Genomic DNA, 26710 nt, shown 5'->3' on the forward strand with positions numbered 1-26710 from the left:
CTGCGGGCGTTGCGCACACTGTTTTCAAGGCATCTGTGAAAATTGCTCGAATCGAACTGAAATTTTCAATCGCTTCCCATTGATTTGTTGTGGCCAGCCGATTGGAGCACTCCGCCTAGCCTTAATCTGAACAATCCACACACACCAGTGCCATGGGCTCCCGTTCGCGCACCCCCAGTCCGTCGGGCAAGCGACGCCACCACAAGAGCAAGCACAAAAAACGCAGTAAGTCCCACCACGACCACGAGCGGTCCAGCACCCGGACATCGGACAGGGACAAGTCCTCGGAGGTGAACAACCACGGGCGGCACCGCGAGCGGGACAGGGATCGCGAGCGGGACCGTCACCGCAGCGACCGGCACACGGAGCGCGACTACCGCCACTCGCCCACGATCCTCAAGTCCCGGAAGCGCTCCACCTCGTCGAGCAGCGACAGCCAGTATTCCGAGCAGGAGTCGCAGCGCAGCAAACAGAAGCGCAGCCGCTTCAAGAAGCTGGACGAGGTAAGTGGAGGGAGGAGACCTGCATGATAGCGCCTAAAGGCTGCTTACTATGATTTCCCAGTCCAAATTAGCATTATCGACCATGTTTCTTACCATTTTCCGGGAAAAACTTACTCACCCGCAAAAATGAAATACTCTTTTTCAAGAAGTCCTAAAGAATTCACGCTCGGTTTGGTTTCAAAGATTTTTGTATATTTTTTATTAATACTTTAGAGTTTTAAAAACTTGATTAGCTCTTAAGGCTAGACATCCTTGTTGTTTACTTACTTTATTTATTAAGATTATGATTATCTAGTCTAAAATCTTAAGAAAATGAAACCTTAGCATTATGCACTATTGTTCTTACCATTTTCTGGGAAAATCTTAATCACGCGCCAAAATTCTATACTCTTTTTCAAGAAATCCTAAAGAATTCACGCAAAATTTGGTTTTAAAGATTAGTGTTTACTTATTGTTGTACCTAAAAATGTTAAATAGAAGATTATTTAAAGAAATTTCTTTTGGGTCCCATAAACATCCGGTTACCCATTAAGAGCCCTGCTTCCCGAAAAAAGCTTATTCACGCGCCAAAATGCTATACTCTTTTCAAGAAACCCTAAAGAATTCATGCCCCATTTTGTTTTAAAGATTTTTGTTTACTTATTTTAAATACCTAAAAATGATAAATAAAAGGTAATTTAAAGAAATTGCTTTTGAGTTTCTTAAAACATCCGGCTACCCATGCAGGGCTCTTTCTCCAACTTCATACAATAGACATTATAATAAACATTTCCCATCCTTTGCAGCAAAACCAGCTGCAGGTCGAGCGCCTGGCCGAGATGGAGCGGCAGCGGCGGGCCAAGGAGGTCGAGCAGAAGACCATCGAGGAGGAGGCCGCCAAGCGCATCGAGATGCTGGTGAAGAAGCGCGTCGAGGAGGAGCTGGAGAAGCGGCGCGACGAGATCGAGCAGGAGGTCAACAGACGCGTCGAGACCGCCAAGGCCGAGATGGAGCGCGAAATGATGCTGGAGCTGGAGCGGCGGCGCGAGCAGATACGCGAAGAAGAACGCCGGCGCGAGGTAGGTGCTCGTATTCAGATTCCGCTGGACGACTGCTGCTATCACTGTCAGAAAAACGTACACAATGCCACATCTACCGTACACTCGAACAAACCCGAAACAGCAGTTCAAACAGTCGTCTCCACCGCGTCACGCGAAATCGATCCGCCGGCGGCGTTCTCAGCGGCGGCTCACTGGGCGTTGTTCGTCGTCCATCGTCATCCCACCATGTCCCATCACCATCCCCGTACTAGATTGCTTGCATAACCCCGCGGCCAAGGGCGCCCACTAACCGGCTACATCACTAACCACTCGCGCCTTTTCAGAGCCCCCACATTTGCTGCCCTGCAGGCCAGCCACCCAGTGAGCCGGGATGAGAACGCCACGGCTGATTTCGCCCTCGCCCCCCTTTTCTTCTTGCCAATAATTTTGTAATTTTTTATTTTTCCTACCAAAAAAGCCAAAATGACGACATTGCCAAGTGTCGCATGTGTCACAGTTTTGATGCCCATTTATTGCAGACCTCTTGCATACTTATCTTAGCTTCATCTTTTGTTCGTTCCTACCCACATACTGTATCATTTTAATTTTGGTATTGGTTCTTGTAACTCGTTGTTGTTGTTATTGCGCGCAAACTCCGCTTCAGTAGGCCCGTGCAACGAACGTGGGTGTTTTGTGACCCGACCCGAACGCAAAACACTCGCTTGCACTCCTCGTTGAGCCGCCGAGCCGGACAAGCCCGCTGCCCAGGGTTTGGTCCATGGACGCACTTCCTCCACACCCACCTAAAAAGAAATCAAAGATAAAATCGCAGTGGTTTCCCTCAGTTAGTCCGGGTAGTTAGGCTGTCTAGTTGTGGGGCGGGCCGACTGAGTTTAGTCCCAACTGTACGCTGCATGCAAGGCAAAGTTTGCCAACCAATGCCACTAGATGACGGGTGAGTTTCCCACGACGCCAGCGATGTGATAAGCCAACTGGATGATCGGCGAAAGGACGCCAAAGAGACCCAAATGTTTAGCCCCATAGAACTCAGTCTGTAAGATTTTTAAAGCCGGATTCGCATTGGATTCTTGACCGTACTTGTGCGTTGAGCTTTTTGTTTTTGCGAGCAATTTATATACGTCTGGAATAGCGAAAAAAAAACCTCCACAAATCATAAACCCAAATCGAAAAATCTGCAAAAAAAAAACCTATAAATTAACACAAATTTAGCCTTTGTACTGGAATAATGACCTATTTAAATAGTAAGTAGCAACAATAAAAAAAAAAAAAATAAATGAAGACCAACCATTTAGCAAATACTACTAGTACATTTGTTTATGTTGTGTGCTCCTTTATTGTAATAAACTAAAAGAACAACCTACTTTAAACATTCTTATTAGACACTACTAAATGTTTTACTTTCTACCGAATATTTCTTTGTAACTTATTGTTAAACATAAAACTAGATTCTAACTGCCTTTGCAGCTCATCAAGCAAAAAACTGCAACCACAAACGTGCGTCGAATTCGTCGCACAGTTTGCATCGCTGATGTCAAGAGACTGTTTATTTTTATCTTAGCTCTAAGCTTCCGCCTGAAGAGTCGACTTTGTGTTAATCGTCATTTTGTTTGGGTTTTATAGGAGGATGAAAAGCAGAAACGCGAAGAGCTCGAAGAAATTTTGGCCGAAAACAATCGCAAAATCGAAGAGGCGCAAAGAAAACTGGTGAGTATATTTATAAACTATTTTTTTAAAGTGATTCTAAGTGATTTTTTACTTTCCATAGGCCGAAGAACGGTTAGCAATAATTGAGGAACAGCGCCTTATGGACGAGGAGCGGCAACGCATGCGCAAGGAGCAGGAGAAGCGCGTCAAGGAGGAGCAGAAGGTCATATTAGGCAAAAACAATTCCAGGCCCAAGCTATCGTTCTCCCTGAAACCGGGAGCATTATGAGAGGCGTAGACCGTTGCACCTTTTCTTGTTAACAGCTTTTGCTTTTTTTTTACCTCAGCGGCTTTTTGCCTGCCCCAAAGATCATCCACTCGTTTTGATTGTTGTAATTGTGTTCTATATATTATTTTATTATTTTAAGGACGAGCGATGATGTTCGGAGCAGGCAAAGCAAGGCCAATAGATTCAACGTTTTCAAAATTGCCAATTACTGAACATATACGGCTCTATATAGTACAATACGCTAGCGATTTACTTAACCTTTTCTACATCAAGAATTCATATGTGAGACAAATGATTATGTGTAGTGCGTCGTATTGTTGTCACAGCTGAACAATTAACAGAAAACCAAAAAGAGATGTCAGTGAAATACATATGTAATCTATTTGCAATTTTTTGATATTTCAAGCAAAACATATAACGCAACTGAAATCAATAATAAAAACTTTAGAAATGCCAAAAAGTACAATGTAATTTGTCGCTCAAAGTGTGGATCATACCGAAAGAACTAACTAACCATTCGCTTGGCATATTTGACAGAATTGCCAAAACAAACGTGCACTTTTTAGCTCTGCTTAGTATCTGGTATCGAACACGATCTACTCTGGTGTACATGTCGCTAAGTAGACACAACTTATTATTTATAGAGACTACTTAAATTTATATGTCTTGTTTGCTGATTGGGTTGGGCGACGACGCTGGACAGCGAACGACAGCCGGCACGCCCGCGCGGAGTATGGAAATGGAGTCTGGCCAGGAGGAGGGAGGAACACCGATCTGTCCAAGTGCGTGAGCAGGCGGCAGCTATGCCAAATTGGTCCACGACCACTCAGAGTCACAGTCAAACCACTCGAACCGCAATCGTAATGTGGTTCTAAATGAATGTGGCGCAAGATACAAGTACGCATACGCACCGAGGCACTCCACTCCACTCCATCCAACTCCACCTGACCCCCACCCAACCACTTGCCCAGCTTATTACTTCATATCGAATTTGGCAACGAGTTTGGAGCCTTTGTCGCATTGATTTGTGTGCGGAGCACATGCGTGAAAGGCGAAGGCGACGGCTCCGCCACCTGACCAGCCCAGAACCAGATCCAGATACCGATCGAGATCGAGATCCAGAGCCATAGCAGCGATCTTGGGCGGCACTCGGGCGGATGTTGCAATTTGATTAATTAATTAAGTGGAAAATCGGCAAAGCTCTTAGCGACATTTCTCGCCTGTTGCCGATCAGCCGATCTGCGAATGTCAACGTACAATTTGTTTGATATGACTGCGATAATGCGATTTCCCTGCTCTTTTGGCCATTCAGTTTGTCAGACAATTTGGCGGTAGCTAATTGAAGTACCATTCAAATTCAAGGAGAAGCTACTTATTAACCATTTAATAGGTCACATATTTTTGAACATTTATATTAAGGAACCAAATAACGTAATACATGATAATAAATAAAAGAACCTTCAGAAATAGATAAGATATTAGATTAAATAATAAATGAAATATTTTATTTTCAAACTTATCTAACTCGAATACCATTTAAAGGACAGATCTAGATGTACTCGATGAAGAATAAATAAATAAATCAATCTTTTGTTAAACAGCTATTTAAAAATTGTGAGAAGATGGCTTAAGTCATTTCTATGATTTACCATCCCATCAATTTTAAATATAAAACATGTGTTATAATTTTTACAATTTCTTTTCTTATAATATTTTGAAATTCGGATTACTGATGACAACCAATCAATAATAATTATTCGTATTCTCCCTCAATTAAAAATACCTCCCTTAACTTTCACTTGTTTCAAGGTTTGGGTGGAGGTAGACCCATAGGAACCGATTGACAAACCAGAAACAAGAGCTTACAGTGGCTACATTGTTGCCCAAAGTGGAGCAGTGTAAATGTTTTATTACCAGAGTACAAGATTTGCCAAAAAAAAATGAAATAAAAATATAATAACAATTTTGCATTAGCCATCACGGATTCCGGTTCGCTGGGTGATCGGTTTTTTTGGGTGGCTTATGTGGAGTGTGCGGTGCGTGAGCTCGGAGCGTGGCACCCATCAAGAGATTGGAGGTGGTGGGGCCGGGCCAGAGAGCAGTGCTTTGACTATAAAAGTTGCGATCGCGACACTTGGAGACATAGTTCAGTGCAGGAGCCGCAGCAGCCACCAAGTCAGCAAATCCACCAAATCCCAATACAAGTCCAAGCCAAAATGTTCGCTGTAAGTGAAAAGGATATACAAATCTCAAAAGCTCCTAAATTGGTTATGAAATCATCAATATAAATATTTAAAAACTAATATTTTAAAAATAATATTTATAAATAAAATTGTTTTTTAAAGTGAATTGGATATGAAATCATCAATATAAATATTTTAAAAATAATATTTATAAATAAAATTGTTTTTTAAAGTGGAGAAGATTTTAAGAATTAAATTATATATTTTTTCTAACGTGAAAACAATATTAGGATATACAAATCTCAATAGCTCCTAAATTGGATATGAAATCATGAATATAAATATTTAAAAAATAATATTTACAAATAAAATTGTTTTTTAAAGGGGAGAAGATTCTAAGAATTAAATTACATATTTTAAATTGGATGATTTCATATCCAATATCCATATAAATATTTAAAAAATAATATTTTAAAAATAATATTTATAAAAAATCTTTTCATAAAGTGAAGAAGTAAATTTTTTTTCTAACTCCCTATTAATTTTTCCAGCTCGTTTCACTTTTCATCCTGGGCGTTGGAGCCGTCGCCGCCATCGAGCTGCCCCTCGGCTCCGTTTACCACTCACCGGCGGCCATTGTGAAGCCCCTGCTGAAGACCATCGAGGTGGAGGCACCGGCCCACTACGACTTCGCCTACTCGGTGCACGACGAGCACACCGGCGACATCAAGAGCCAGACGGAGTCCAGGAAGGGCGACCAGGTCCAGGGTCAGTACACGCTGGTCGATGCCGATGGATATCTGCGCACCGTGGACTACACCTCGGATGCCCACAACGGCTTCAATGCGGTGGTCCGTCGCGATCCCCTCGGCCAGAAGGTGATCAAGGCCGCGCCCATTGCCAAGCTCCTGGCCCCCGCCCCCCTGCCGCTGGCCTATGCGGCCCCCAAGCTGTTGGCCCCCGCCAAACTGCCCCTCGGCCTCTACCACTAAACTCTGGCCGGGATTGATCGAGAGAGATAGCAAACACTGACTTCATCGCATCGACGACGACACATCCGCATTCGCATCCGCACCAGCATCTGTATCTGTATCTGAACTATTGCTCAACTACCCAGACACCTCGTATCATATAAACCTCTGTACCTATCTTCCTTTCCTTTCCTCTTTTCTGAAATCTCTACTAAGACTCTTCGACACCCGGCCATCAAAAAACGCCATAACACGATGGCCGGCGAGTCCCTATCTCATCTGTGTAATACTATGTGTAAATAGAAGGCAATAAATGCATTTTTAGAAAACATAATTTTACGTGTTTAAACTTTTAAGAATCATGGAAGTTACCTGGTAAATAGGTCTATTAAAATCGATATATCTAAAATTTAGATAGATTTTAAATCCTATCTTTCTATTCAAATAAATAAATATTCAAGAAGTTTTTTCAGAAAAAATGTATCTACCACGTATTACCACAAATAATAAAAATTATGATAATAATTACTCCATTCGGTTGATACATTGTAAGTATGTATCATCAAGTAATTATATTGATTATTTTTTATACTAGTAGATAGTTTTTTTCAAGAGAGTAATAAGTGTCTGAACTATAGAAATCCTCTTACAGCTAAAGAAACTCCGTAGATCCTAAAATCCACTTGAATATAAAGAGAACAGCCTTTAGATTTATTCTATGAATACACATCTTTCTATCATGGTTGCTTATAATTAAGTGAGCCAAATCGTATCCGGTCAGTTGTGCAAGTCCTTTATTACTTCCCCTAAGAAACCATCTCAGTAGCGAGATATCGGTTCCCGACGAACTTGAGCATTGAAACCCAGCAGCGGATCGGCGGTGTAGTCCACAATGCGACGGTGGCCATCGGGTTCTATGAGGGAGTAGCGACCCGTTACGTATTCGCCACGTCGGTGCTCGAACTGATCCTTCACATCGCCAGTGTGGCTATCGTGGACCGAGTAGTGGAACTCGTACTGGGCAGGACTGGCAATCAGTTCATCCGGATGGCTGGCAATAATCCCAGCCTGAACAGCGCAGAGAACGCTTAGGATCAGGCAGAAGGCGATGCTGGAATGCTACAAAATATATAATATATATAGTAGAATATAATATATATTATATCCTAACTTACCAAGACACTCATGACGAACAAGTTGAAGTTGCAATTGGAGCGATGGAGAGCACTCGACTGATGACTAAGAGCTGGATTCAGACCTCTTTTATAAGCCGCCGTTTGGCCCATTGTCGCAGTGGCCAACTTACGAAGGGCTGAAATCGAATATCAAACCTTATGCAACCCATATACCTCGCCCATAAGGGGAAATGAAACCAAATCCCTGCACTTGCCTCCAACTGTTGCAATCGATTCAAAACTCACTCGGATTATATTATCGTATAGTAGCTTAGAGTACAACTTACACTCGAGACTCAAGTTCGTAGGGGGTACTTTACACAATAGTTTAGCTTAGTGGTATCACAGCAATAACATTATATCGAGACTAGACTAGCTCCACACGCCGATCCGATGATTTGGTGATTTGGACTTGGCTTCAGTTCGAAAATACGCAGATCAACAGGCACTAAAAATTAACTCCATTCTGTTTCAGGTACAACGGCATTTCGCGGGTCGATCTCCTCAGAACTTATTCTCCAGCAGCGATCCTGGGAATTGAAATAAGGAATACTTAAATCCAGGCACAGAGCTTCTTGAATTTACACTACCATTCGAAATTAAGTGATTGCTAAGTAACTACTTATAGTGGAGTGCTCTCGACTTCTACGCTTGCTGATGACCACCACCCAAAACCAAGTTACCGTTTTCGGCCACCATCCAAGCCGTTAGCTTCTCGTCCTCCGTCTTGTTGGATTCATCCCAGGGAAAACTGGACGCCACGGCGTGTTTCTCCTTTTGGGTGTTGGGAGCTCTGAAAATATGAGGGTACATCATTTGATATTTGTCAAATAAATGGGTTATCTTAAACGAGATGTATCTTGTTACGGAATTTATATGGGATTTTTTGGATGATTTTCTTGGCCTTGAACCATATGGAACTGATATTGTTTCATATAAATTTTTCCATAACAAAATGGTATGGTTTCATATCAATATGGTACAAAATCATATGTTCGGAAATATCATTTTGATATGAAAACAGATGGGACCAAAATTAATATAATTTTTTAATATAATTTTTCTCTGTGTAAGAAACGTAGATTTACTAAATCCTCAACAAGATATATCTTTTTTATAATTTGTAAATAGGTGTCTTATCTATATAGTAGTGTATTAAGAACAGAAAAGAAAAATATTTTTAATAATAATCAACTAATCTTAGAACTATTCTACTAGAAAATTGTGTTAGAAGAGACAGGCAAATTAAAAGTGCTCGACTACAGAAGGGGAAATTCCCGATAAAAGTACCAGAACTTCCCCCAAGTACGATGATGATATGATATGGTGTTTTCTAAGAGTCTCTACTGCTACTCAAACGTATTTACAGCTCAATGGCGAATGTTGGTTTTTACCTTATGGGCCAAAAGCGACATTCTTCATCAATTGAGGGGGAGGACGAGGAGGAGTTATCACTTGGGGCACCCACACAAAGTGTTCAATGTTCAATGACAAGCAAATGAAAACACACAAAACGATGACAGGACAGACAGAGAGAGAGAAAGAGAGACAGAGTACAATGTAGAGAGAGAGACAGGATGATGATCATGAGGATGCAAGGAAGCACGGTCAAGGTCATATACATTTACACTGCATGCAGGCCGGCGGCGGGTGACCTTGAACCCCACCCACTTACAGCGAGTCCGCGTGGCTGCCGTTGTTCACCTCCAGACTGCTCTGGGTGGCCTTCTTCCGCAGCCCCGGCCTGGGCAGGAAGCTCTCCCCGAAGAGATCCCGCTCCTGAGGGCCACTTGTGCCAGTCTTCGATGTCTTCCCGCTCTTCGCCTGCTGCGTGGGCGGCACCGTGTGCGGATACTTCCCATCGCTGTCCGAGTCCATGGACAGCTGCCCGAAGAGGTCCTCCAGCAGGATGTTCGCCTTGGCATTGCGCTGCCGCTTGGCGGAGGTTTTCAGCTTGGAACTGCGCGGGGGAGAGAGAGAGACGGAGAGACACACGGTGAGGTGGTTGGGGTACGGGCACACTGGATTACTTGGGTGCAAAACAGTACAAAACAGAGCGATGTGCCAGGTGTACATGGAATTAGGGAGATAATCATGATCTTGTTCCAAACCTACTTTACCTCACAAGTGCTTTAAACACTCAGAAAATTGAACAACAAAAATTTATTTAAGAAGATAATAATTACACAGGCCAACAGTGTTTTTGGTGCAGCCCTATGGGCATTAAATTGTGTTAATATAGACGGATATAACCATATCTGCATACTTAGTTTTCGAGTTTAACGGGTGGTATTTGTGCAATCGCGAAAAAATTCGGTGAAAGACGCCTCTAGATGCCTGTTAAATATTTTAGGGCATATATTTTTCCTTGTATTTTTTTAAGCGTGTTCACCGCATCAAGTTGGTTGGGAATAGAGGTGAACAAATTACTTCAATGGCTCATAGGCTTTGATTGACTCAAATTATGATGAAACCTTAAATGCAATAATGTAGAAGGGCATCTAAGCAATTTTTTGGCATAAGTTTTATTACAACTGAGCACAGACCCTCGAAGATATCTTAAATCAAAAAATTAAATGTTGCTATTTTTTTCAAACCGCGATTGCCCAAATACCACCCGTTAAACGCGAAAACTAAGTATGCAGATATGCTTATATCCGTCTATATTAACATATTTTAATGCCAATAGGCCTGCACCTTTTAATAAAGTCCATTGTGTTGACCTGTGTTATTTAGCATATTTTAATGTGATAAAAAAAGAAATTAAAACTTTACACTTAAAAAAAAATGTAATAGAAAAAAACCATATAGAAATCAAATCAAATAATCGCTGTCGAAATTATTATACACAAAGTTAATATTTTACGTAAGAAAAAAAGAATTTTTAATATTAATGTAAAAAAAATTTTAAAATATATTCAATTGTTAAATGTAATATTTTCAAATTTAAATATTTAAAATTATGAAAAATATATTTTGCTAAACCGTTTGGGAGTTCAACTGCAGAATATGTACAACTTTTTTTAAAAACTCTTTGGAAATTAAAATATTGAATATTTAAATTCTTGAAAACATGACTCATTTTTTTTCAAGACGACTTATTAAAAGAAAATTTTTGAAGAATGTTATATAAAGATCAGACTTGGATGAAAAACAAGGATGATTTAAAAGGTCTTAGGGATTTAAAAGGTGCGCACTTCATCTCTTCTCATCTCCCAACTCACCCGAGTATGAGGTCCAAATCATCCGACTTGAGGGCACCCACTTTTACCTCCTGAGCCGCTGCTCGCGATCTTCCCGAGAGTCGCATGGGCATAGAAGCTCCCACCTCCGGCTGCAGTTGCATTTGCATTTGCATCTGCGGCTGTCGCACAATGAGGCTGGGCGGAGCCTGGCTGGCACTGACCTTGGAGAACACGTTGTAGACCTTGGCCTCGGATCCTAGGAGCGATGGCCTGGCCACCGGCACATAGTAGCCGCCATTGGAGGCACCCACGCCCACCACGAGCTTGGCATTGTTCTTGGCATTCATGTTGGCCGTGTCGTAGGTGAGGTGATGGCTTCCATTCACATAGATGGCGCCGGCATTCCGGGACATGGTCGAGCTGAAGGAGACGTTCGGATGGTGCTGCTGCTGCTGCTGGGAGCCCGCTGCTGGCAGTCCAAAGAGCTGCGAGATGTTGCGATTTAAGTAGATGTCGTTTATGGACTCTCCTCCTCCGTTTTGGAGCTGTGGCACCTGAGGAACTCCTCCATCCACCGTGGCTCCTCCTCCTCCCAGACTGGAGGAATCCGCCTGGGATCCGCCACCCAACTCATTGCTGCTGAGGAAGCTCAGCTTCGTTTGGTACTTTCTGGGCAACCCACCATTCTTGGTTGTCAGGTTGTTATTGCTGTTCTTGCCCAGATTGGAGTGGTTACTGTTGTTGTTATTAGTCTGATGCAGCAAATCGGTGACCGCCTGCAGCTTCTCCTGCACCGGAAGCACATTGTTGGAGACGGCGCCACCATTGGAGGCCGCATATTTGGAGCTGAGCCGCACATTCGCCTTGGTGGCCGCCGTGGGCGAGATCCGCTTGAGGGCATGGAAATAGGGATACTTGAGACTCTGCTGGGCCGTCGGTCGCTTGTCGGGATCGTAGGCCAGCAGATCCTCCAGCAGATCCAGGCCGTTTTGGCTGCAGCGACTGACGACGCTGCTCAGTGGCACTTTGATGCAGTCCGGGTAGCGGAAGTGGATCATGCTGGCCAGCCGATATCCATCCGGCCAGTCGCCCTGTGGGAGAAACCAGGGATTAATAAGATTCAAGAACAATTTAGACTGGATTTCAATCACCTTCTCTGGCGTTCCCAGCACAGAGCAAATCTTGAAGAGCTGATCCACCTCGCTGCTGCCCGGGAAGAGCGGACGAAAGGTGTAGAGCTCGGCCATGATGCAGCCCATGGCCCAGAGGTCGATGGTGCTGCCGTAGTTGGTGGAGTGCAATAGAACCTCGGGAGCGCGGTACCAGCGCGTGGAGACGTAGTCCGTGAACGGAGGCCGCGATCGGATCTCCCTGGCCAGCCCGAAGTCGGCTATCTTGATGAGCTCCGGACCGGAGCAGAGCAGGTTCTCCGGCTTTAGGTCGCGATGGAAAAAGCCGTGGCGATGCATGAAGGCCAGGCCAGTCAGAACCTAGAGCAAGAAGTTGATATTTAAGAGGAAAAACAAAAAAAAACGCTATAGTCGGGTGCCCCGACTATCAGATACCCATTACTCAAGTAAAGGGAGAGCGAGGAAGATGGAGATATAAAACTTTGATCGGGCATAACTTTTTAAAGAATGGTCCGATTAAAAAAATGTATTCTACATTTCGATGAGTATGAATATACACAACAAAATTGCTTTAATACTTCTCGGAAATCTTTAAAGGTGCGGGCGCCAGACACATTTTAAAATCGTTAGTGGGCGATTGTGGGCGTTAGAGGGGGCGTGGCGCTCGGCTGAAATAAACTTGCGCTGCGTAGGGAGCCCAAGAATATGTGTGGGTAATCCAAACTTTCTAGCTTTTATAGTTTCCGAGATCTCAGCGTTCATACAGACGGACAGACAGACAGTTACTATACGAGTAAAGGGTATAAAAGTAACGGGTATAAATAAGACTGCAGCTCACCTGAAAGAGAATGCTCTTCAGCTCCGGCTCGGGAAGATGCGTGTCCCGGTCCTTGATCATCTGGTAGAGGTTCTCCTTCATGTACTCGAACACAAAGTACAGGGTGTCGTTCTCCCGAATCACCTCCTTCAGCTTGACAATGTTCGGATGCGACAGCTTCTTCAGTGACTGCAAGGAATGGGAATTACTTAGATGAGATTGGGAGTAGGGATAGCTCAACCCACCTTGACCTCGCGCAGATTCATTGCCTCCTCCCAGGAGTAGTACTTGCGCTTCATGCGCTTGATGGCCACCTTCTCGCCGGTGTCCTTTCGCTGGCCCAGGACCACAGTGCCGTAGGTTCCATCGCCCAGTTGGGTCAGCGTGATATAGCGGTTCATGCTTAGGCAGATGGGGGCAGCTCTTCACACATTCTTCGGATGAAACTACATACATATAGGGAAAATCAAAGGTATACCTTGTAAGTACGCCACTTAAGGAGGGGTCTTCAATAACTTATGAGTAACGCCCACGTGTGCGGACTTCAAGGGAATCACAGTCACAGCTGAATTAAATGACTTGCACCAAACATGGAATGGAATCGAATCCAACTTGGGCTTTTCGTGAGTCTCCATTTTGGGATACCAGCCCAGTTAATTGAAATCAATATATCGATCTCGGGCAGCCGGCTAAGAACTTGACCAAATTTATTTAACCCAAAAACGAATTCACCATCAGGGTCATCGGTGGCATGAAGTAAAAGGGAAGGGCAGAATTTCAGGACATGATTTATGATTATCCTGACAATCGTTAACTACGAATCAGTTAAGGAGCTAGAAGGATTCTATATATTGAATACAAATTAATTTGTTTGTGTCAGAATAAATCGAAAGTAATATAAAACGAACACTTGGTTAACATTTTAAACTAAATCTTAAATCGTTATACCATCTTATCTAACACCATTTAATTTTTTGACATCTTTATTATGACATCTAATTCTTTAAATTCTTAAAAATGTTATAGAAATAATTGAAGATTCAGTTTCTTTGTAGCTAAGAGTATCTCTACAGTTCAAATGAAATGACAGGAATGGAATGTTCCGTAAAGCTTTTCTAATCATTGCAAAAATTGATTTTACGCTGTTTATTTGTATTTATAAAAGAAAACAACTTAAAAATGTTCTCCATTACCAAAAAGATGGCTCTGAGGGTTGTACTACTTCTTGTTTTGGCATACATCGGGGGAAGATTCTCTTTTGGTCTAGGAGGTCCCTAATAAAATATTAATTTATTTGCGTGACCCAAATTGTCTTTAATGTTCTTGAATAGAAAGCTAAAACGTGGTATTTCGAGTACAACAAGCTAACTTATAAGTGGGAAATAATTGGATTTGCAGTTTTCTGTTGCTGAGAGGTCGTTTAAATTTAAAGATTTACTTTTGGGCTAGGTGCTCCCTAATAAAACGTTAATTATCTTTAGAAGTATTGGAGTTGAAAGATATTTCGTAGACCTTGGGATTTTAACACAATAATACTAGGTTATAATAAATTTCCTTCGTGTTTTATTAACCCCCACAAAAGTATTGTCTCTTTCAACCCCTTTTAAAATTGCGTGTGGGAGTTCTTTGTTGGTTTATAAGTTATTAAGAATTCACTCGTTATCAAAAATTTGAACGTGTTAGCTGGACATATTCAGGAATCAATAAGCAGCGATTTTTTTCTGTTGATCTAACTTTGCACTTTATTATCCAGTTCTTAAATACATTTTTCAGTATACTAAATACTTGGGACTGTTAACTTTATTTTGCACTCAAGACGTTTTGGTCATGTGTCGTAATGGGTTTGTGGTCACTTGGCGAATTTAGTTCCTTGGGCGATAATTTATTCATAGTATACGAACCGTTCCCACCTTCAATATCCCATTTAGGTGGATATATATATGTATACGGATTGTTTTGGTTTGCAATTTCGGAGGAGGAGGCGGTGTCGGGGCAACTGGAACCACGTTTCGACCAGGCTTTTTCTTGAATCCTGCCCTACAGCCTTGAACCACTCACATTTGACTCACTTAAACTCTAGGCACGCACATCCGACGCCCGATTAGCCGATTACTATATGCTATATGCTATATGCACTGCTATATCCGATAAGCAACTATGCGACTTTTCGCACCATGTACAAACAAATAAACAAACTTAAATGTTCGGGGTCACTTTATCGATTGAAGCCCCTGGGGGTTGACAAAAAGTCTTCTTTCTACCTTCTTCCACTTATTTTATCTAGCTTTTAAAGATGAAGAAGGAGTATCTTTCCCATCACTCGTACCTTAAACGCAATTGCATTTGAAACCGAATTGGCTTGCTTTAATTTGTTAGTCCGAATTAAATGCGATTTATGGCTACTCCCGAAACGGATATCCCTTGAACAGTAGTAGTTTATTTGATAAGCAAACACCAACAACTGACGGGTGAGATATCCACAACAACGCGAGGACCCAAGCAACCGCAGCCCTAAGTAGACCACCCTTCGGATCCGGGAGAGAAACCCCAAAAACTGGAGAGAACCGAATGCCGGCTAAAGTTCTAGTAGTCCCCGAAGTTCTCGGTTCTCTGAGGGTGGAATACGAACGATGGTTGCTAGGCAGGGCCATGTTTTTCGGGTTTCCTTGGCAACCAGGAGTCTATTAGGAGACCACGAGGATTTATTATCCCTATACATCTTTTGAGATCCTACCGCAATGGATGAGCCCGTCAGCAGTCAGCCAGGTGAGAGTGCCGCCGAGGAGCAGGAGGAGGAGGAGGAGCCCCTGAGGGGCTTCCTGGAGGAGATCAACTGCCCGGAACCAGGCATCATAGATCGCAGCATGATCGAAACCGCCTATCTGGAGGAGGGTCAAAAGGGCGAGGCAAGAAGACTCCACCAACTGGAACCAGTGGTCTATGATCGCATTAGCACCATGCGACTGGAGTTCAAGAGTGAGTGATTTGGAAAGGAAAGAATTATTTCATCTTATAGAACCTTTCCCTCAGACATCCTCAGGATTGACCACCTCTGGATGATGCCCAATCTCACTAAGCTGTGCTTGAACTGCAACAAGATCGAAGTCATTGAGCATCTCGAAATGCTAACAGCTCTCAAGGATCTCAATTTGAGCTTTAATTACATTACAAGGATTGAGAACTTGGAGAAACTGGTTAACCTTGAGAAACTCTCACTTTTTAGCAATCGCATACGGAAAATCGAGAACATACAGACTTTGGAAAATCTGGTTATTCTCAGCATTGGCAATAATCTTATCGACACGGTGGAGGGGGTAAGGTTTGAATATGATATGATATCATATTTACATATGTTAATATGACACTTTATTTGTTTGGAACTAAAATTTTAAAAACTTATTAAGTAAAGAAATTTTGATAACATTTGTGATCAAAAATTCCAGATCGAACGCTTACGCTTTGTGAGCACCCTGAAAGTGCTCAATTTAGAGGGTAATCCCATAGCTAGACTGCCGGATTTTCCACTATCCCTCTACGTAACCGCCATTCTGCCCCAGTTGGACTACTACGAATGCGTTTTCATCAAGGCAGAAACGCGGGAGGAGGCCCAGAAACGTTTCTAGTAAGTGGTTAACCCATTACCAAAACTTCACCATTAATTTACCTTCCCTCAAAAGTCGAGAGCTGCGCGAAATCGAGGACAAACAGGAGCGGGAGATCCAGGGCCTGGAAACAGAGGCTCGTGAGATGGCCGAGGCGGATCGACTGGCCTCCAGTTTTGTGGAGCATCTGGATGGCCAGCAGCTGTACGATTCCCTCTGGCGAGACGACGAGGACGGGCGCATCTTGATGCTGGTGGGTTCGCAGGCTCAGGAACTCTGCGAGGAGTATTCCAAGGATGTGCACGAGCTCACTCAGCAAATATATCGCTTGGGACTGGAGCGATTCGGTGAGCGTGACGAGGAGATTCGAGACTTTAAGGCCAATCTGCACGAGGGTCAGGAGGAGCTGCAGTCCCAGGGTCAAAGGCAGATCGAGGAGTTCCTCCAATACAAGGAGCGAACTTTCGACGAGATGCGTCTGAAATGGAGGGAACTGGATCAGCGGGATGATGAACTGGAGGAGGTGCAAAACCAGTTGGATACGCTTAGTGGCCACTTTGAGGATGCCCTCAACGAGATGTGGGAAAGTCTGATGGCCCAGGAACTCCATCTCCACGAGGCGGTTCAGGTGAACTAAGGGGATTACTTATTAGCCCATCTAATACTATTTATACCCATTACTCCGTCTGTCCATCCGTCTGTATGAACGCTGAGATCTCGGAAACTACAAAAGCTAGAAAGTTGAGATTTTCCACGCATATTCTTAGGCTTCCTACGCAGCGCAAGTTTATTTCAGCCGATCGCCACGCCCCCTCTAACGCCCACAATCGCCCACTAACGATTTTTAAATGTGTCTGGCGCCCACACCTTTATAGATTTCCGAGAAGTATTAATGCAATTTTGTTGTGTAGACATTTTTCAAATCAGACCATTCATTAAAAAGTTATGCACAATCAAAAAAGTTTTAATACCCATCTCCCTCGCACTCCCTTTAGCTGATAGACGGGTATTAGATAGTCGACTATAGCGTTCTCTCTTGTTGTTTCATTCTAGGATTCCACACTAAACTTCGATCGCAAGATCTCGGAACTGATGGCCAGCTTCGTGGAGCAGGCTCAGGTGATCTTCCAGGAGCTGCGCGATCTGTGCAGCCATTTTGCCCACAACATGACGGAGATTGTGACCCAGTTCATCTCCACCAAGCTGATACGCAACGAATTGAATAGCATTCCCGAGGAGCTTAGAAAGTGTGTGGACGATCGCGAGGCAGTTCTTCAGTTGGTGGAGGGCATGAGGACTTCCCATTCCATGCGGGTGGATGAGCGAGAGGATCGCATGGCTCAAAGGAGCAAAGACTTTATAGATGACATGATTGGGAAGCTCAACAAGTAAATATACTTTCTATAAATGGGATGTTTTATACTATCTATTTCTTTTCAGCAAAGAAGTAGACCGCCATCGTGCCAAGATCCTGGAGATCAATGCCTTTATGGAGATGATGACTGCTGCTTTGACCAACCTTCCAAGAGAATTGCACCCGGATTGCAGCTCTTCGGATTAACAATTTTAATACACATATATAAAACCATATACAATAAATGCAATTTGATCACCAGCTTCTGGAATCGCTCTATTTCCTCTTCTTAAGACCCTCGAGATGGGCGCACAGTCCCTCCTGGAAAAGTGGAGTCATGACATAGTCGACGCACTCCTTCAGATCCCCCAGCCGATCCTTGAGCAGCTCCCGCACATCCGGCTCGCGGCACATTCGCTTGGTGAGGCTTCTGGCCACCGGATTGGCCTTGTCGAAGGTGGCTATAAACTCGGCACACTTGGCGATCGCCTCCTCTTTGCTAGAAGCCACCTCGTCGACGAGGCCCACCTCCAGAGCTTCCTGGGTGGCGAAGAGCTTACCCTGGTTGAGGGCCCGCTCGACAATCCGGCGGGGAAGGACGCTCTGGTACGAGTTCATCATCCACTTGGAGATGACGAAGCTGAAACGGGTGGCATGGATTCCAATGAAGAGATTGGGCAGCATGACCCGGTATTCACAGGCAGTGGCCAAAACGCAGCCGGCGGCAGGTGAATGGCCCTGAAAAGGGGAGTTATCACAGAAAAATCTATCATATATCTCGAAAGCTAGACCTACATTGATAGCTGCTGCTGTGGGCAGGCCACAAAGATGCAGGGCTAGCCACAAATCCTGAAATCTGGTCCAGAATAACCGCAAACGCTCCACTTCTGGATTCAGCAGCTCGTTGAGATCAAGACCAGCGGAGAAAACCTTGTCATTGCTCTGGAAAAATCATAAATTATTTTTTTTAAATATTTAAGTTCTTAGGAACTACAGATTTCTAATTATTTTGGGGGAATCCCAACCCACCGATGTCAAGATAAGACCACGACTCTTGTTGCTCTCGATCTGATTGATGGAGTCGATGAGGTCGTGCATGAGGTCCATGGTCAAAGTGTTTACAGGCGGTAGGTTCATCGATAAAGTGGCAATTCCACTCCTATCATCCACCTCTATGGTGGTCAGCTTGGAGTTCCCCCCATTCGATAGGGATCGTAGGTTTTGCCAACCGCTGAGGATCGGTTTCATCCGCTTGACTCCATCTAACAGCCTGTTACGCAACATTACGACGACTTTGGATTTGGAGCAGCAATCACGCACTGAGCGGCAGGCAGGAATTTAAACAAATGAACCTGTTTATCATATATAAAGTCGAGTTGCGAACCAAATAAAACAAACACTCGAGTCGAAACGATCAGCTGGTAGGCACTTTCCAGGCAAAGTTTATACGGCGGTAGAATATCGAGATCAACAAGTGGTTTTCGGGGGGTACCTATGGGAAATAATATGGTAATTGAGCAATGAAACAGCTATAGATTTTTGGTAATTGGAAATCATTCCTTTTTTTCGGTTATTTAAAATGACAAGGAGTTTAAACCTTATTGATTTGTAAACGCTTGGTCAAATATTAGTCCACAAAGTTTATTTTCTTAATTATTAACACCTTGATAATTATAGTATCTTCGTGATCAGACATTAAATATCAACTCAAGATCAAACTAAGATGCGTAGTTTATAAAGATATATTAAAATTTTTATTTAATTTTGACATGTACATATTTTTCATAATTTTTTTGATTTGATTTTCAATTAAATTAAATTGTGTTCATTGTATCGATTAAATCAATTTTAAATGCAGGACTCTGTTCAGATCTAAAGTGATTTATTACTTCTTCCCTTTCTTCTTTAGATTTTCAAGATAATCGCCCATAACTTTCTGAATCTCCGGGCGAGAAGCAAGAGCTACAAAATCAGCTACATCTTTTTCGCGTATCTTTTCAAACTCCTTAATATTTTCCGCACGGAATTGCAGCTTGGTCAGTCCACGGGCCAGAGGATTGACCTTGGCAAAGCTGCCGATGAAGGCGGCGCACTTTTCCAGGGCCTCTTCCTTGGAGTTGGCGATCTCATCGACCAGGCCCTCCTCGAAGGCTTCCTGCGTGGTAAACAGGCGTCCCTGGGTGAGAGCACGCTCTGCCACCCTTTGGGGCAGCACGTTGAGGAATCCGGACATCAGCCACTTGGGGGCAATGATTCCCAGCTGGGTTTCATTCAGTCCAATCAGGCATTTGGGCACCATCACCCGATACTCGCAGGCGGTGGCCAGGAGGCATCCTCCAGCGGGGGCGTGACCCTGGAAGATTGATATAGTGTATATTATATAATATAATATGATATACTAACATTAATAGCTGCAGCCGTGGGCAAACTGGTTCCATAAAGGGCAATCCACGCGTTCTGCAGCTCAGTCCAAACGATTCGGAGTCGCTCCTCATTTGTGTTATACATTTCCAGGATGTCCAGGCCAGCTGAAAACACTTTGGAACTAGCCTGTGGATAATAGAATAATGGTTTATATAATTAAATAACTAATTGGACTCACTTACGGAGGTCAAAATGAGGCCCCTACTTTTGTTGTTCTCGATTTCGCTAATGGAACTCTGCAGGTCCACGAGCAATTGGACATTTTGGCTATTCACCGGAGGCCGGTTCATTGTGAGGGTGGCGATTCCGGTCTTATCGTTGACCTCCACTGTGGTCAACTTGGTGGCAGTAGACATTAGTCTTCTGGGACCTCCGCGGGCCACAAGTCTTAGGAGATTGGAGTGCAGCATCTTTCTTTGATATCTATAGAAGATGACCTTTGTTCTGGTGTGAGTTTTAAAGCTACAAAAAATGTTTTATTATTACCTTGTAATTGAGAAAGTTAGATACCAAGTTTTACTACATATTTACGTATATATAATTACCTCGGGATTAGTTTCACCTAGTTTATTTTCAAAACCTTATCTACTCAGCTGCTAAAGAACTACTGATCTTCGATGGGAAATTTCCAGCCCACTGTTATCAGCTATCGAGCTGACCGGCAGTGAATTATCGAATATAATCCAATTCAAAAACTGTTTTTAATAGAAAAGCAATTTGTTTTCTTTTGGCACTTTAGGCGAACGAATTTACCCTATTTATATAGGATATAAGTCGTTACAAAATAAAGATATGTATGTAGTGGCTTGAAATAAATAAAACTTGCAAAACAATGATGCCAGTCATTGTTTGTTAAAATAAATCTGATTTAATTATTGTTATCTAATTTGCACTGATAAGGGTTTTAATTTTATAACCAAAACGAAGAGATTTAATTAGATACAAACAGGCTTTATTACTATTTTAAAAATGCATAAAATCATATAATTATTGCTTCTTGGACTTCTTCTTTAGACCCTCGAGATAAAGGCCCAAACCCTTCTGCACGGCTGGTTGGTTGACAAAGAACAGGAACTTCTCCAGATCGTCCTTCCGCTCGTTCTCCAACTGCGCCAGATCGGCAGCCCGGAACTGCTGCTTGGTCAGGGACCTAGCCAGCGGATTGACCTTGGCAAAGGTGCCTATGAAGGCGGTGCACTTTTCAATGGCCTCCTCCTTGCTGTTGGCAGTCTCATCGATGAGGCCCACCTTCAGGGCTTCCTCCGTGGTGAACATGCGTCCTTGGTTAAGGGCGCGCTCCGCCTCTCGTTGGGGCAATACGCTTAAAAAGGAAGCCATAAACCACTTGGGTGCAACAATTCCCAGTTGTGTTTCGTTCAGGCCGATTGTGAACTTGGGCAGCATGACTCGGTATTCGCAGGAAGTCGCTAAAAGGCATCCGCCAGCGGGTGAGTGGCCCTAAGGATTCGGATAACTAGTGTTAGAGGAGAATTTATCATAGCTTTCAAGGAACCCACGTTTATAGCCGCAGCTGTGGGTACACTGCTGCCATAAAGAGCCAACCAGGTCTCCTGCAGTTGCGTCCAGAAGGCGCGAATCCTGTCCTTATCTGGTTTGTACATCTCCAGGATATCCAAGCCAGCTGAGAATATTGTGGAGCTGGACTAACGGTAAATTATGTAATTAATATACTGAAGAACCTGTTATAAAGATCCTACTTACCGAAGTGAGAATAAGACCGCGGCTCTTGTTGCCTTCGATCTCATCAATAGAGCTCTTAAGATCCTGCAGCAGTTCCAGGTTGAGTCCATTTACTGGTGGCCGGTTCATTGTGAGGGTGGCGATTCCGGTCTTGTCGTTGACCTCCACGGTGGTCAGCTTGGTGCCGGTGGACATCAGACGGTTGGAGGCACTACGGGCCACCAGACTCAGGACTTTCGATCGGAGCATTGTGATCTGAAATGCGAAAAAGACGTAAACAACTGGGAGTGACCTTTGGACAGATGCCGGTTTCTAATTTCGTAGGCTGCCTAATCTTCTAGGAACTCCAATTAATATTCGGATTCATTTTAATTACCAAAAAGTGAACTGAAATATATTTAAACGGATGGAATTTGTGTACTTACTTATTAATTTTATTTAAACGGAGCAATTTTAACAATCAAACACAGCTGCCTAAGAACCTGTTGCGCTATCGATAGTCGGCGACGCATAGGGGGCCAAAATAGACAATCGGCTCACCTCACCACGAATTTGTAACTACCCTTATTTTAGGAAATATATTAAATTTTTTATTTTGCGTAGCTTTTTTAATTTTAACAATAAAATTAAAATAGATTTGGATAAAAGTTATCGTCCTTTATTTATTTATAAAAACAAAAAAATAACATTAAAAATAAAGATTTCGTTAAAAGAAATAGCCGAGTTGCTATTGTATACATATTACAACTGTGCTCTTCAGCAAAATAGTTAAAATTTTATGAAATAGCACAGCCAAATGAAAACGAAATCAAATTTTGATTTTTTTTTTTAAATCGTTTGTACATATTTTTTAAGCACCCAACGAATGTATAAAAGCCTAATACTGTAAGTTAGGTTTACATAAATAAATAAATTAATTTTAAATTGTGGTTTTGTTTTGTAGAAGAAATTTGATTTAAATAGTGCGCTATTATCGATAGACAACAGCTCGCTTATCGCCATCGACGGCCACTGACAGCCGCACTGCAACCCTGCTTTTCTGACGTTTACACGTCACAATTCGTGCCGACAGCGACTCGCGTTCTGCATTCGTGTACACTCCACCTCGGACTTCGCTACTTTCTCTACGAAAATCCAACCGAAAATGGGCTCCGGCAAGCAACAGAAGGTCCAGTCCTCGGGCTTCACCAAGGAGGAGGAGCTGCTGCTGCAGGACTTCAGCCGCAACGTGAGCACCAAGTCGTCGGCGCTCTTCTACGGCAATGCCTTCATCGTGTCGGCGGTTCCAATCTGTGAGTAAAGTGACACGTTGTATGTTTTGGGGGACTTGCTGAATGAGAGTGAATTTCCGATTGCAGGGCTCTTCTGGCGCATCCACAACATGGACCTGTGGCCCAGCTCCATCCTGTTCGTCCTGGTGACGGCGGCCAGCACCTACCTGATGGCCACCGCCTACAAGAACATCAAGTTCCAGCTGAAGCACAAGATTGCCGGACGCCGTGAGGAGGCGGTGACCCGCGAGGTCAATCGTCAGGTGGGCGACGACAAGAAGGTGACGCGCAAGGAGAAGGACGAGCGCATCCTGTGGAAGAAGAACGAGGTGGCCGACTACGAGGCCACCACCTTCTCGATCTTCTACAACAACGCCATCTACCTGGCCGTCATCATCTTCATCAGCTTCTTCATCCTGAAGAACTCGACGCCGTTCATCAACTACATCTTCTCGGTGGGCATCGCCAGCGGCGCCCTGGCGCTCTTCTCCACCAGCGCCCAGTCGAACTAAGCCATGTCATCCCATGTTCATGTACTACTCGTAATGTAAGGCCCTTCAAGAGATTTTCCGGAGAACAGCGGGCTGGTGACCCCCACTTCATCCGCCAGCCCAAATTCCCATTGGCGTGTCCAGCAGTGCGAGCATAGAAATTTTATAGTATAAACACCAACTTTGTTGTCTTTCTTGTAGAAAGCAGATGATCAACTTCCATTCGCAGATGATTTAATAAATTGTAAAGTTAAATTAATCTCTTTATTACTATCGAGGGGGGTTTAAAACGGAATTTTCATCACTAATTTAAGTGTAAATGCAGGGCGAGTTTCAGTTAATTTTAATAAAATTAGACAGCCTCGAGGAGCAGAGCGATTCCCTGGCCACCACCAATGCAAGCGGAGCCAATGCCGTACTTCAGCTTCTTGCGCCTGGGAAAAGATTTAAATTATAAATAATTCAAGATGTAAAAGGTGGTAAAAAACTTACTGCAACTCGTGCACCAGGTGACCAGTGATGCGGGAGCCACTGGCGCCCAGAGGATGACCCAGAGCAATGGCGCCTCCATTCACGTTCAGCTTGGAGGGATCCAATTTCAGAGCATCGGCGCAGGCCAATGTCTGGGCGGCAAAGGCTTCGTTGATCTGTAAATTATAAATTATGATCTGTTCAAATTATAAATCCCAACTGGCTTACCTCAATCAGATCGATATCCTCCAGTTTCAGGCCGGAAACCTTGAGGACATTCTGAATGGCGGGCACTGGTCCAATGCCCATGATCTCGGGCTTCACGCCCACAAAGGAGAAGGCCACCAGACGGGCCAGGGGCTTCAGGTTGTACTCCTTGAGGGCCTCCTCGGAGGCCACGATCACAGCGGAGGCTCCATCACAGATTCCCGAGGCAGTTCCGGCCGTCACAATGCCGTTCTTCTTGAACAGCGAGGGCAACTTGTTCAGACCCTCGATGGTGGTCTTCGGGCGCGGATGCTCGTCCACCACGAAGTCCACCTCCTTGCCCTTGACCTTCAGTTTGATGGGAGTGATCTCGGCATCGAAGGCTCCCTCCTTCTGGCCCTTCTCCCAGTTCTTCTGCGAGCGCAGGGAGAACTCGTCCACGCGCTCCCTGGTGATCTTGTACTGATCGGCCAGGTTCTCGGCGGTCAGGGCCATGGGCAGCTTGCAGTAGGTATCGGTGAGTCCAGCCCACAGGGCGTCCTCCAGGTTGTAGTTGGCGCCCAAAGTGGTGCCAAAGCGGATGTTGCGGGCGATAAAGGGGCTCTGGGACATGTTCTCCACGCCGCCGGTCAGGGCCACCTTGGCACCTCCCACCAGGATGTCCTGGGCTCCGTTGACGATCGACTGGAAGCCGGAACCGCACAGTCGGTTGATTCCGAGGGCGGGCTTCTCGATGGGCACGCCGCAGTTGAGGCCCACATGCCGGGGAACGTAGATGCCGTCGGTGGAGGAGGACTGCGATAAGAAAGATGAGGAATTTTCGCCTTTAAAAATTGATTTATGTAAAAGGGTCTCTTAAAAATTAGGAAAATAAGTTGAGGTATTAGATTTTACAAAATAAATAACTTTTATTATGACAAATTCTAAGGTCTATTAACTTTGATCTCTAAAATGGTTTAGTCTTATAATTCTTATAGGACTGCGATAAAAAAGATGATGAATTTTCGCCTTTAAAAATGGATTTATGTAAAAGGGTCCCTTTAAAATTAAGAAAATAATTAGAGGTATTAGATTTTATAGAATAAATCAATTTTTTTTATGACAAATTCTGAAGTCTATTAACTTTCATATCTAATATGGTTTAGTCTTATAATTCGTATATATACATTGTATAGTAAGATAAGATAAAATTATATTTTTTTTATGTGTACCTATATTTTTAGATATTTTTGCCACTGCTTAATAAAGGATCTTAAGCACCTAGGCACATCCCACTTACCGCAATCACATTTCCTACGATGACGGTATCCACCTGCTCTCCCTTAAGACCGGCAGCATCCAGAGCTGCCTTTGCCGCGGTGGTTTGCAACTGGGTTTGGTTGATTCCCTTCAAGGATCCACCGAAGGTTCCAAAGGCCGTTCGCTTGGCGGCCACAATATAGATACCTTATATAGAGAATAGACATACAAACATATGTAGAACATATACATTGTGCGTAGGCAAAGAGTGATAGCACAAAATTAGCAATAAACGAAAGCGGATTTTTGTTTTTCATTCAACAGGTCCAAAGTACAACCGGCTGAGTGCGGGGGGGATAGCATCAGATAAGACATCAACAAGTCCAAAGTTCAGATCCCTTTAGCAAGATCATCTCGCAGCTAAACGGGTAGAATATTGGGTTACCCAGAAGGATGTATTATTACCTTTAGTTGCTGCAGACATTTTCTGATTTTTTCACTCTTAGTAAAAATAAGAAATATTTTTTATAAAAGAAAATGCGACTACCGCAAAGCAATAACTCTCGACGACTTCTGGTTGAAACTCGCCGGGCGACATTTGTATTATTGGATGAAAGCACAAAAGCTCTTCAGCACTCTCTGAAAAAAGACCAGCCCTCAATTCTCAGCTGTATAATACAGTGCTCCAAAATAGTATTTTTTAGTAGAACACAATCCATCAATTTCAATAGTTCAAGTTTTAACTTTACTTTTTTTTTAAGTTGGAAAGTCTACCATTTTATTTTGTCGGATCTTATTATTTGGTACAAAATGACGAAATAGATGTTTAAACAAAATGATATAAAAACTTTTTTATGAAAATAGTTGTCGATTGTTCCAAAGAAAAAAAATGTCTTTAAATTGCCTTAAATCAGTTTTTATACTATTTTGTTTTAATACAAGAAGTTTTTAGAAAAATAAGAGATACACATGGCGAAACTAAATTATTTTTTGTAGTACACAATCGATCAATT

The 26710-nt window shown here is 43.4% G+C and overlaps 10 protein-coding genes across 11 annotated transcripts; 4 read left to right on the forward strand and 6 right to left on the reverse strand.

Moving 5' to 3' along the window:
• Nucleotides 1–8: 8 nt before the first annotated feature.
• Arglu1 (Arginine and glutamate rich 1) lies at nt 9–3936 on the forward strand. Its single transcript, XM_017150259.3, has 4 exons — nt 9–503; nt 1289–1561; nt 3164–3247; nt 3309–3936. The coding sequence occupies exons 1-4, from the start codon at nt 153–155 to the stop codon at nt 3474–3476; spliced, it is 876 nt and encodes a 291-aa protein (XP_017005748.1). The 5' UTR covers nt 9–152; the 3' UTR covers nt 3477–3936.
• A 1708-nt stretch (nt 3937–5644) lies between these two features.
• Cpr30F (Cuticular protein 30F) lies at nt 5645–6651 on the forward strand. Its single transcript, XM_044394921.2, has 2 exons — nt 5645–5701; nt 6211–6651. The coding sequence occupies exons 1-2, from the start codon at nt 5693–5695 to the stop codon at nt 6649–6651; spliced, it is 450 nt and encodes a 149-aa protein (XP_044250856.2). The 5' UTR covers nt 5645–5692.
• A 700-nt stretch (nt 6652–7351) lies between these two features.
• LOC108063147 (pupal cuticle protein Edg-84A) lies at nt 7352–7924 on the reverse strand. Its single transcript, XM_044394922.2, has 2 exons — nt 7806–7924; nt 7352–7749 (listed from the first exon to the last, which is right to left on the reverse strand). The coding sequence occupies exons 1-2, from the start codon at nt 7914–7916 to the stop codon at nt 7450–7452; spliced, it is 411 nt and encodes a 136-aa protein (XP_044250857.2). The 5' UTR covers nt 7917–7924; the 3' UTR covers nt 7352–7449.
• A 64-nt stretch (nt 7925–7988) lies between these two features.
• LOC108063162 (serine/threonine-protein kinase ICK) lies at nt 7989–14003 on the reverse strand. Of its 2 annotated transcripts, none has more exons than XR_011417577.1 (8): nt 13886–14003; nt 13183–13383; nt 12959–13126; nt 12142–12480; nt 11030–12081; nt 9481–9765; nt 8396–8598; nt 7989–8335 (listed from the first exon to the last, which is right to left on the reverse strand). XR_011417577.1 is itself a non-coding variant. In XM_044395147.2 (8 exons), exons 2-8 carry the CDS (start codon nt 13336–13338, stop codon nt 8310–8312), a joined length of 2136 nt encoding a protein of 711 aa, XP_044251082.1. In that variant the 5' UTR covers nt 13339–13383; nt 13886–14003; the 3' UTR covers nt 7989–8309. The 2 variants fall into 2 exon arrangements, 1 of the variants encoding a protein (XP_044251082.1); XM_044395147.2 differs by having other exon boundaries at nt 8489–8598.
• Nucleotides 14004–15660: 1657 nt separating this feature from the next.
• On the forward strand, nt 15661–18121 carry TbCMF46. Its single transcript, XM_017150292.3, has 6 exons — nt 15661–15913; nt 15968–16251; nt 16381–16559; nt 16615–17167; nt 17593–17927; nt 17980–18121. The coding sequence occupies exons 1-6, from the start codon at nt 15676–15678 to the stop codon at nt 18098–18100; spliced, it is 1710 nt and encodes a 569-aa protein (XP_017005781.2). The 5' UTR covers nt 15661–15675; the 3' UTR covers nt 18101–18121.
• On the reverse strand, nt 18011–19304 carry LOC108063256 (enoyl-CoA delta isomerase 1, mitochondrial). Its single transcript, XM_017150293.3, has 3 exons — nt 18923–19304; nt 18689–18835; nt 18011–18631 (listed from the first exon to the last, which is right to left on the reverse strand). The coding sequence occupies exons 1-3, from the start codon at nt 19175–19177 to the stop codon at nt 18170–18172; spliced, it is 864 nt and encodes a 287-aa protein (XP_017005782.2). The 5' UTR covers nt 19178–19304; the 3' UTR covers nt 18011–18169.
• A 400-nt stretch (nt 19305–19704) lies between these two features.
• LOC108063151 (enoyl-CoA delta isomerase 1, mitochondrial) lies at nt 19705–20727 on the reverse strand. The gene is made up of 3 exons (XM_044395102.2): nt 20500–20727; nt 20297–20443; nt 19705–20246 (listed from the first exon to the last, which is right to left on the reverse strand). Exons 1-3 carry the CDS (start codon nt 20725–20727, stop codon nt 19779–19781), a joined length of 843 nt encoding a protein of 280 aa, XP_044251037.1. The 3' UTR covers nt 19705–19778.
• A 520-nt stretch (nt 20728–21247) lies between these two features.
• LOC108063184 (enoyl-CoA delta isomerase 1, mitochondrial) lies at nt 21248–22532 on the reverse strand. Its single transcript, XM_017150182.3, has 4 exons — nt 22444–22532; nt 22040–22273; nt 21835–21981; nt 21248–21775 (listed from the first exon to the last, which is right to left on the reverse strand). The coding sequence occupies exons 2-4, from the start codon at nt 22265–22267 to the stop codon at nt 21305–21307; spliced, it is 846 nt and encodes a 281-aa protein (XP_017005671.2). The 5' UTR covers nt 22268–22273; nt 22444–22532; the 3' UTR covers nt 21248–21304.
• A 553-nt stretch (nt 22533–23085) lies between these two features.
• On the forward strand, nt 23086–24035 carry LOC108063185 (translocon-associated protein subunit gamma). Its single transcript, XM_017150183.3, has 2 exons — nt 23086–23310; nt 23377–24035. The coding sequence occupies exons 1-2, from the start codon at nt 23163–23165 to the stop codon at nt 23799–23801; spliced, it is 573 nt and encodes a 190-aa protein (XP_017005672.1). The 5' UTR covers nt 23086–23162; the 3' UTR covers nt 23802–24035.
• Nucleotides 24036–24038: 3 nt separating this feature from the next.
• Nucleotides 24039–26291, reverse strand: yip2 (yippee interacting protein 2). The gene is made up of 5 exons (XM_017150181.3): nt 26163–26291; nt 25738–25904; nt 24480–25253; nt 24273–24427; nt 24039–24214 (listed from the first exon to the last, which is right to left on the reverse strand). The coding sequence occupies exons 1-5, from the start codon at nt 26179–26181 to the stop codon at nt 24133–24135; spliced, it is 1197 nt and encodes a 398-aa protein (XP_017005670.1). The 5' UTR covers nt 26182–26291; the 3' UTR covers nt 24039–24132.
• Between the last annotated feature and the right edge of the window lie 419 nt (nt 26292–26710).

The sequence above is a fragment of the Drosophila takahashii genome, chromosome 2L, assembly GCF_030179915.1.
Source record: "Drosophila takahashii strain IR98-3 E-12201 chromosome 2L, DtakHiC1v2, whole genome shotgun sequence".
NCBI classification, from domain to species: domain Eukaryota; kingdom Metazoa; phylum Arthropoda; class Insecta; order Diptera; family Drosophilidae; genus Drosophila; species Drosophila takahashii.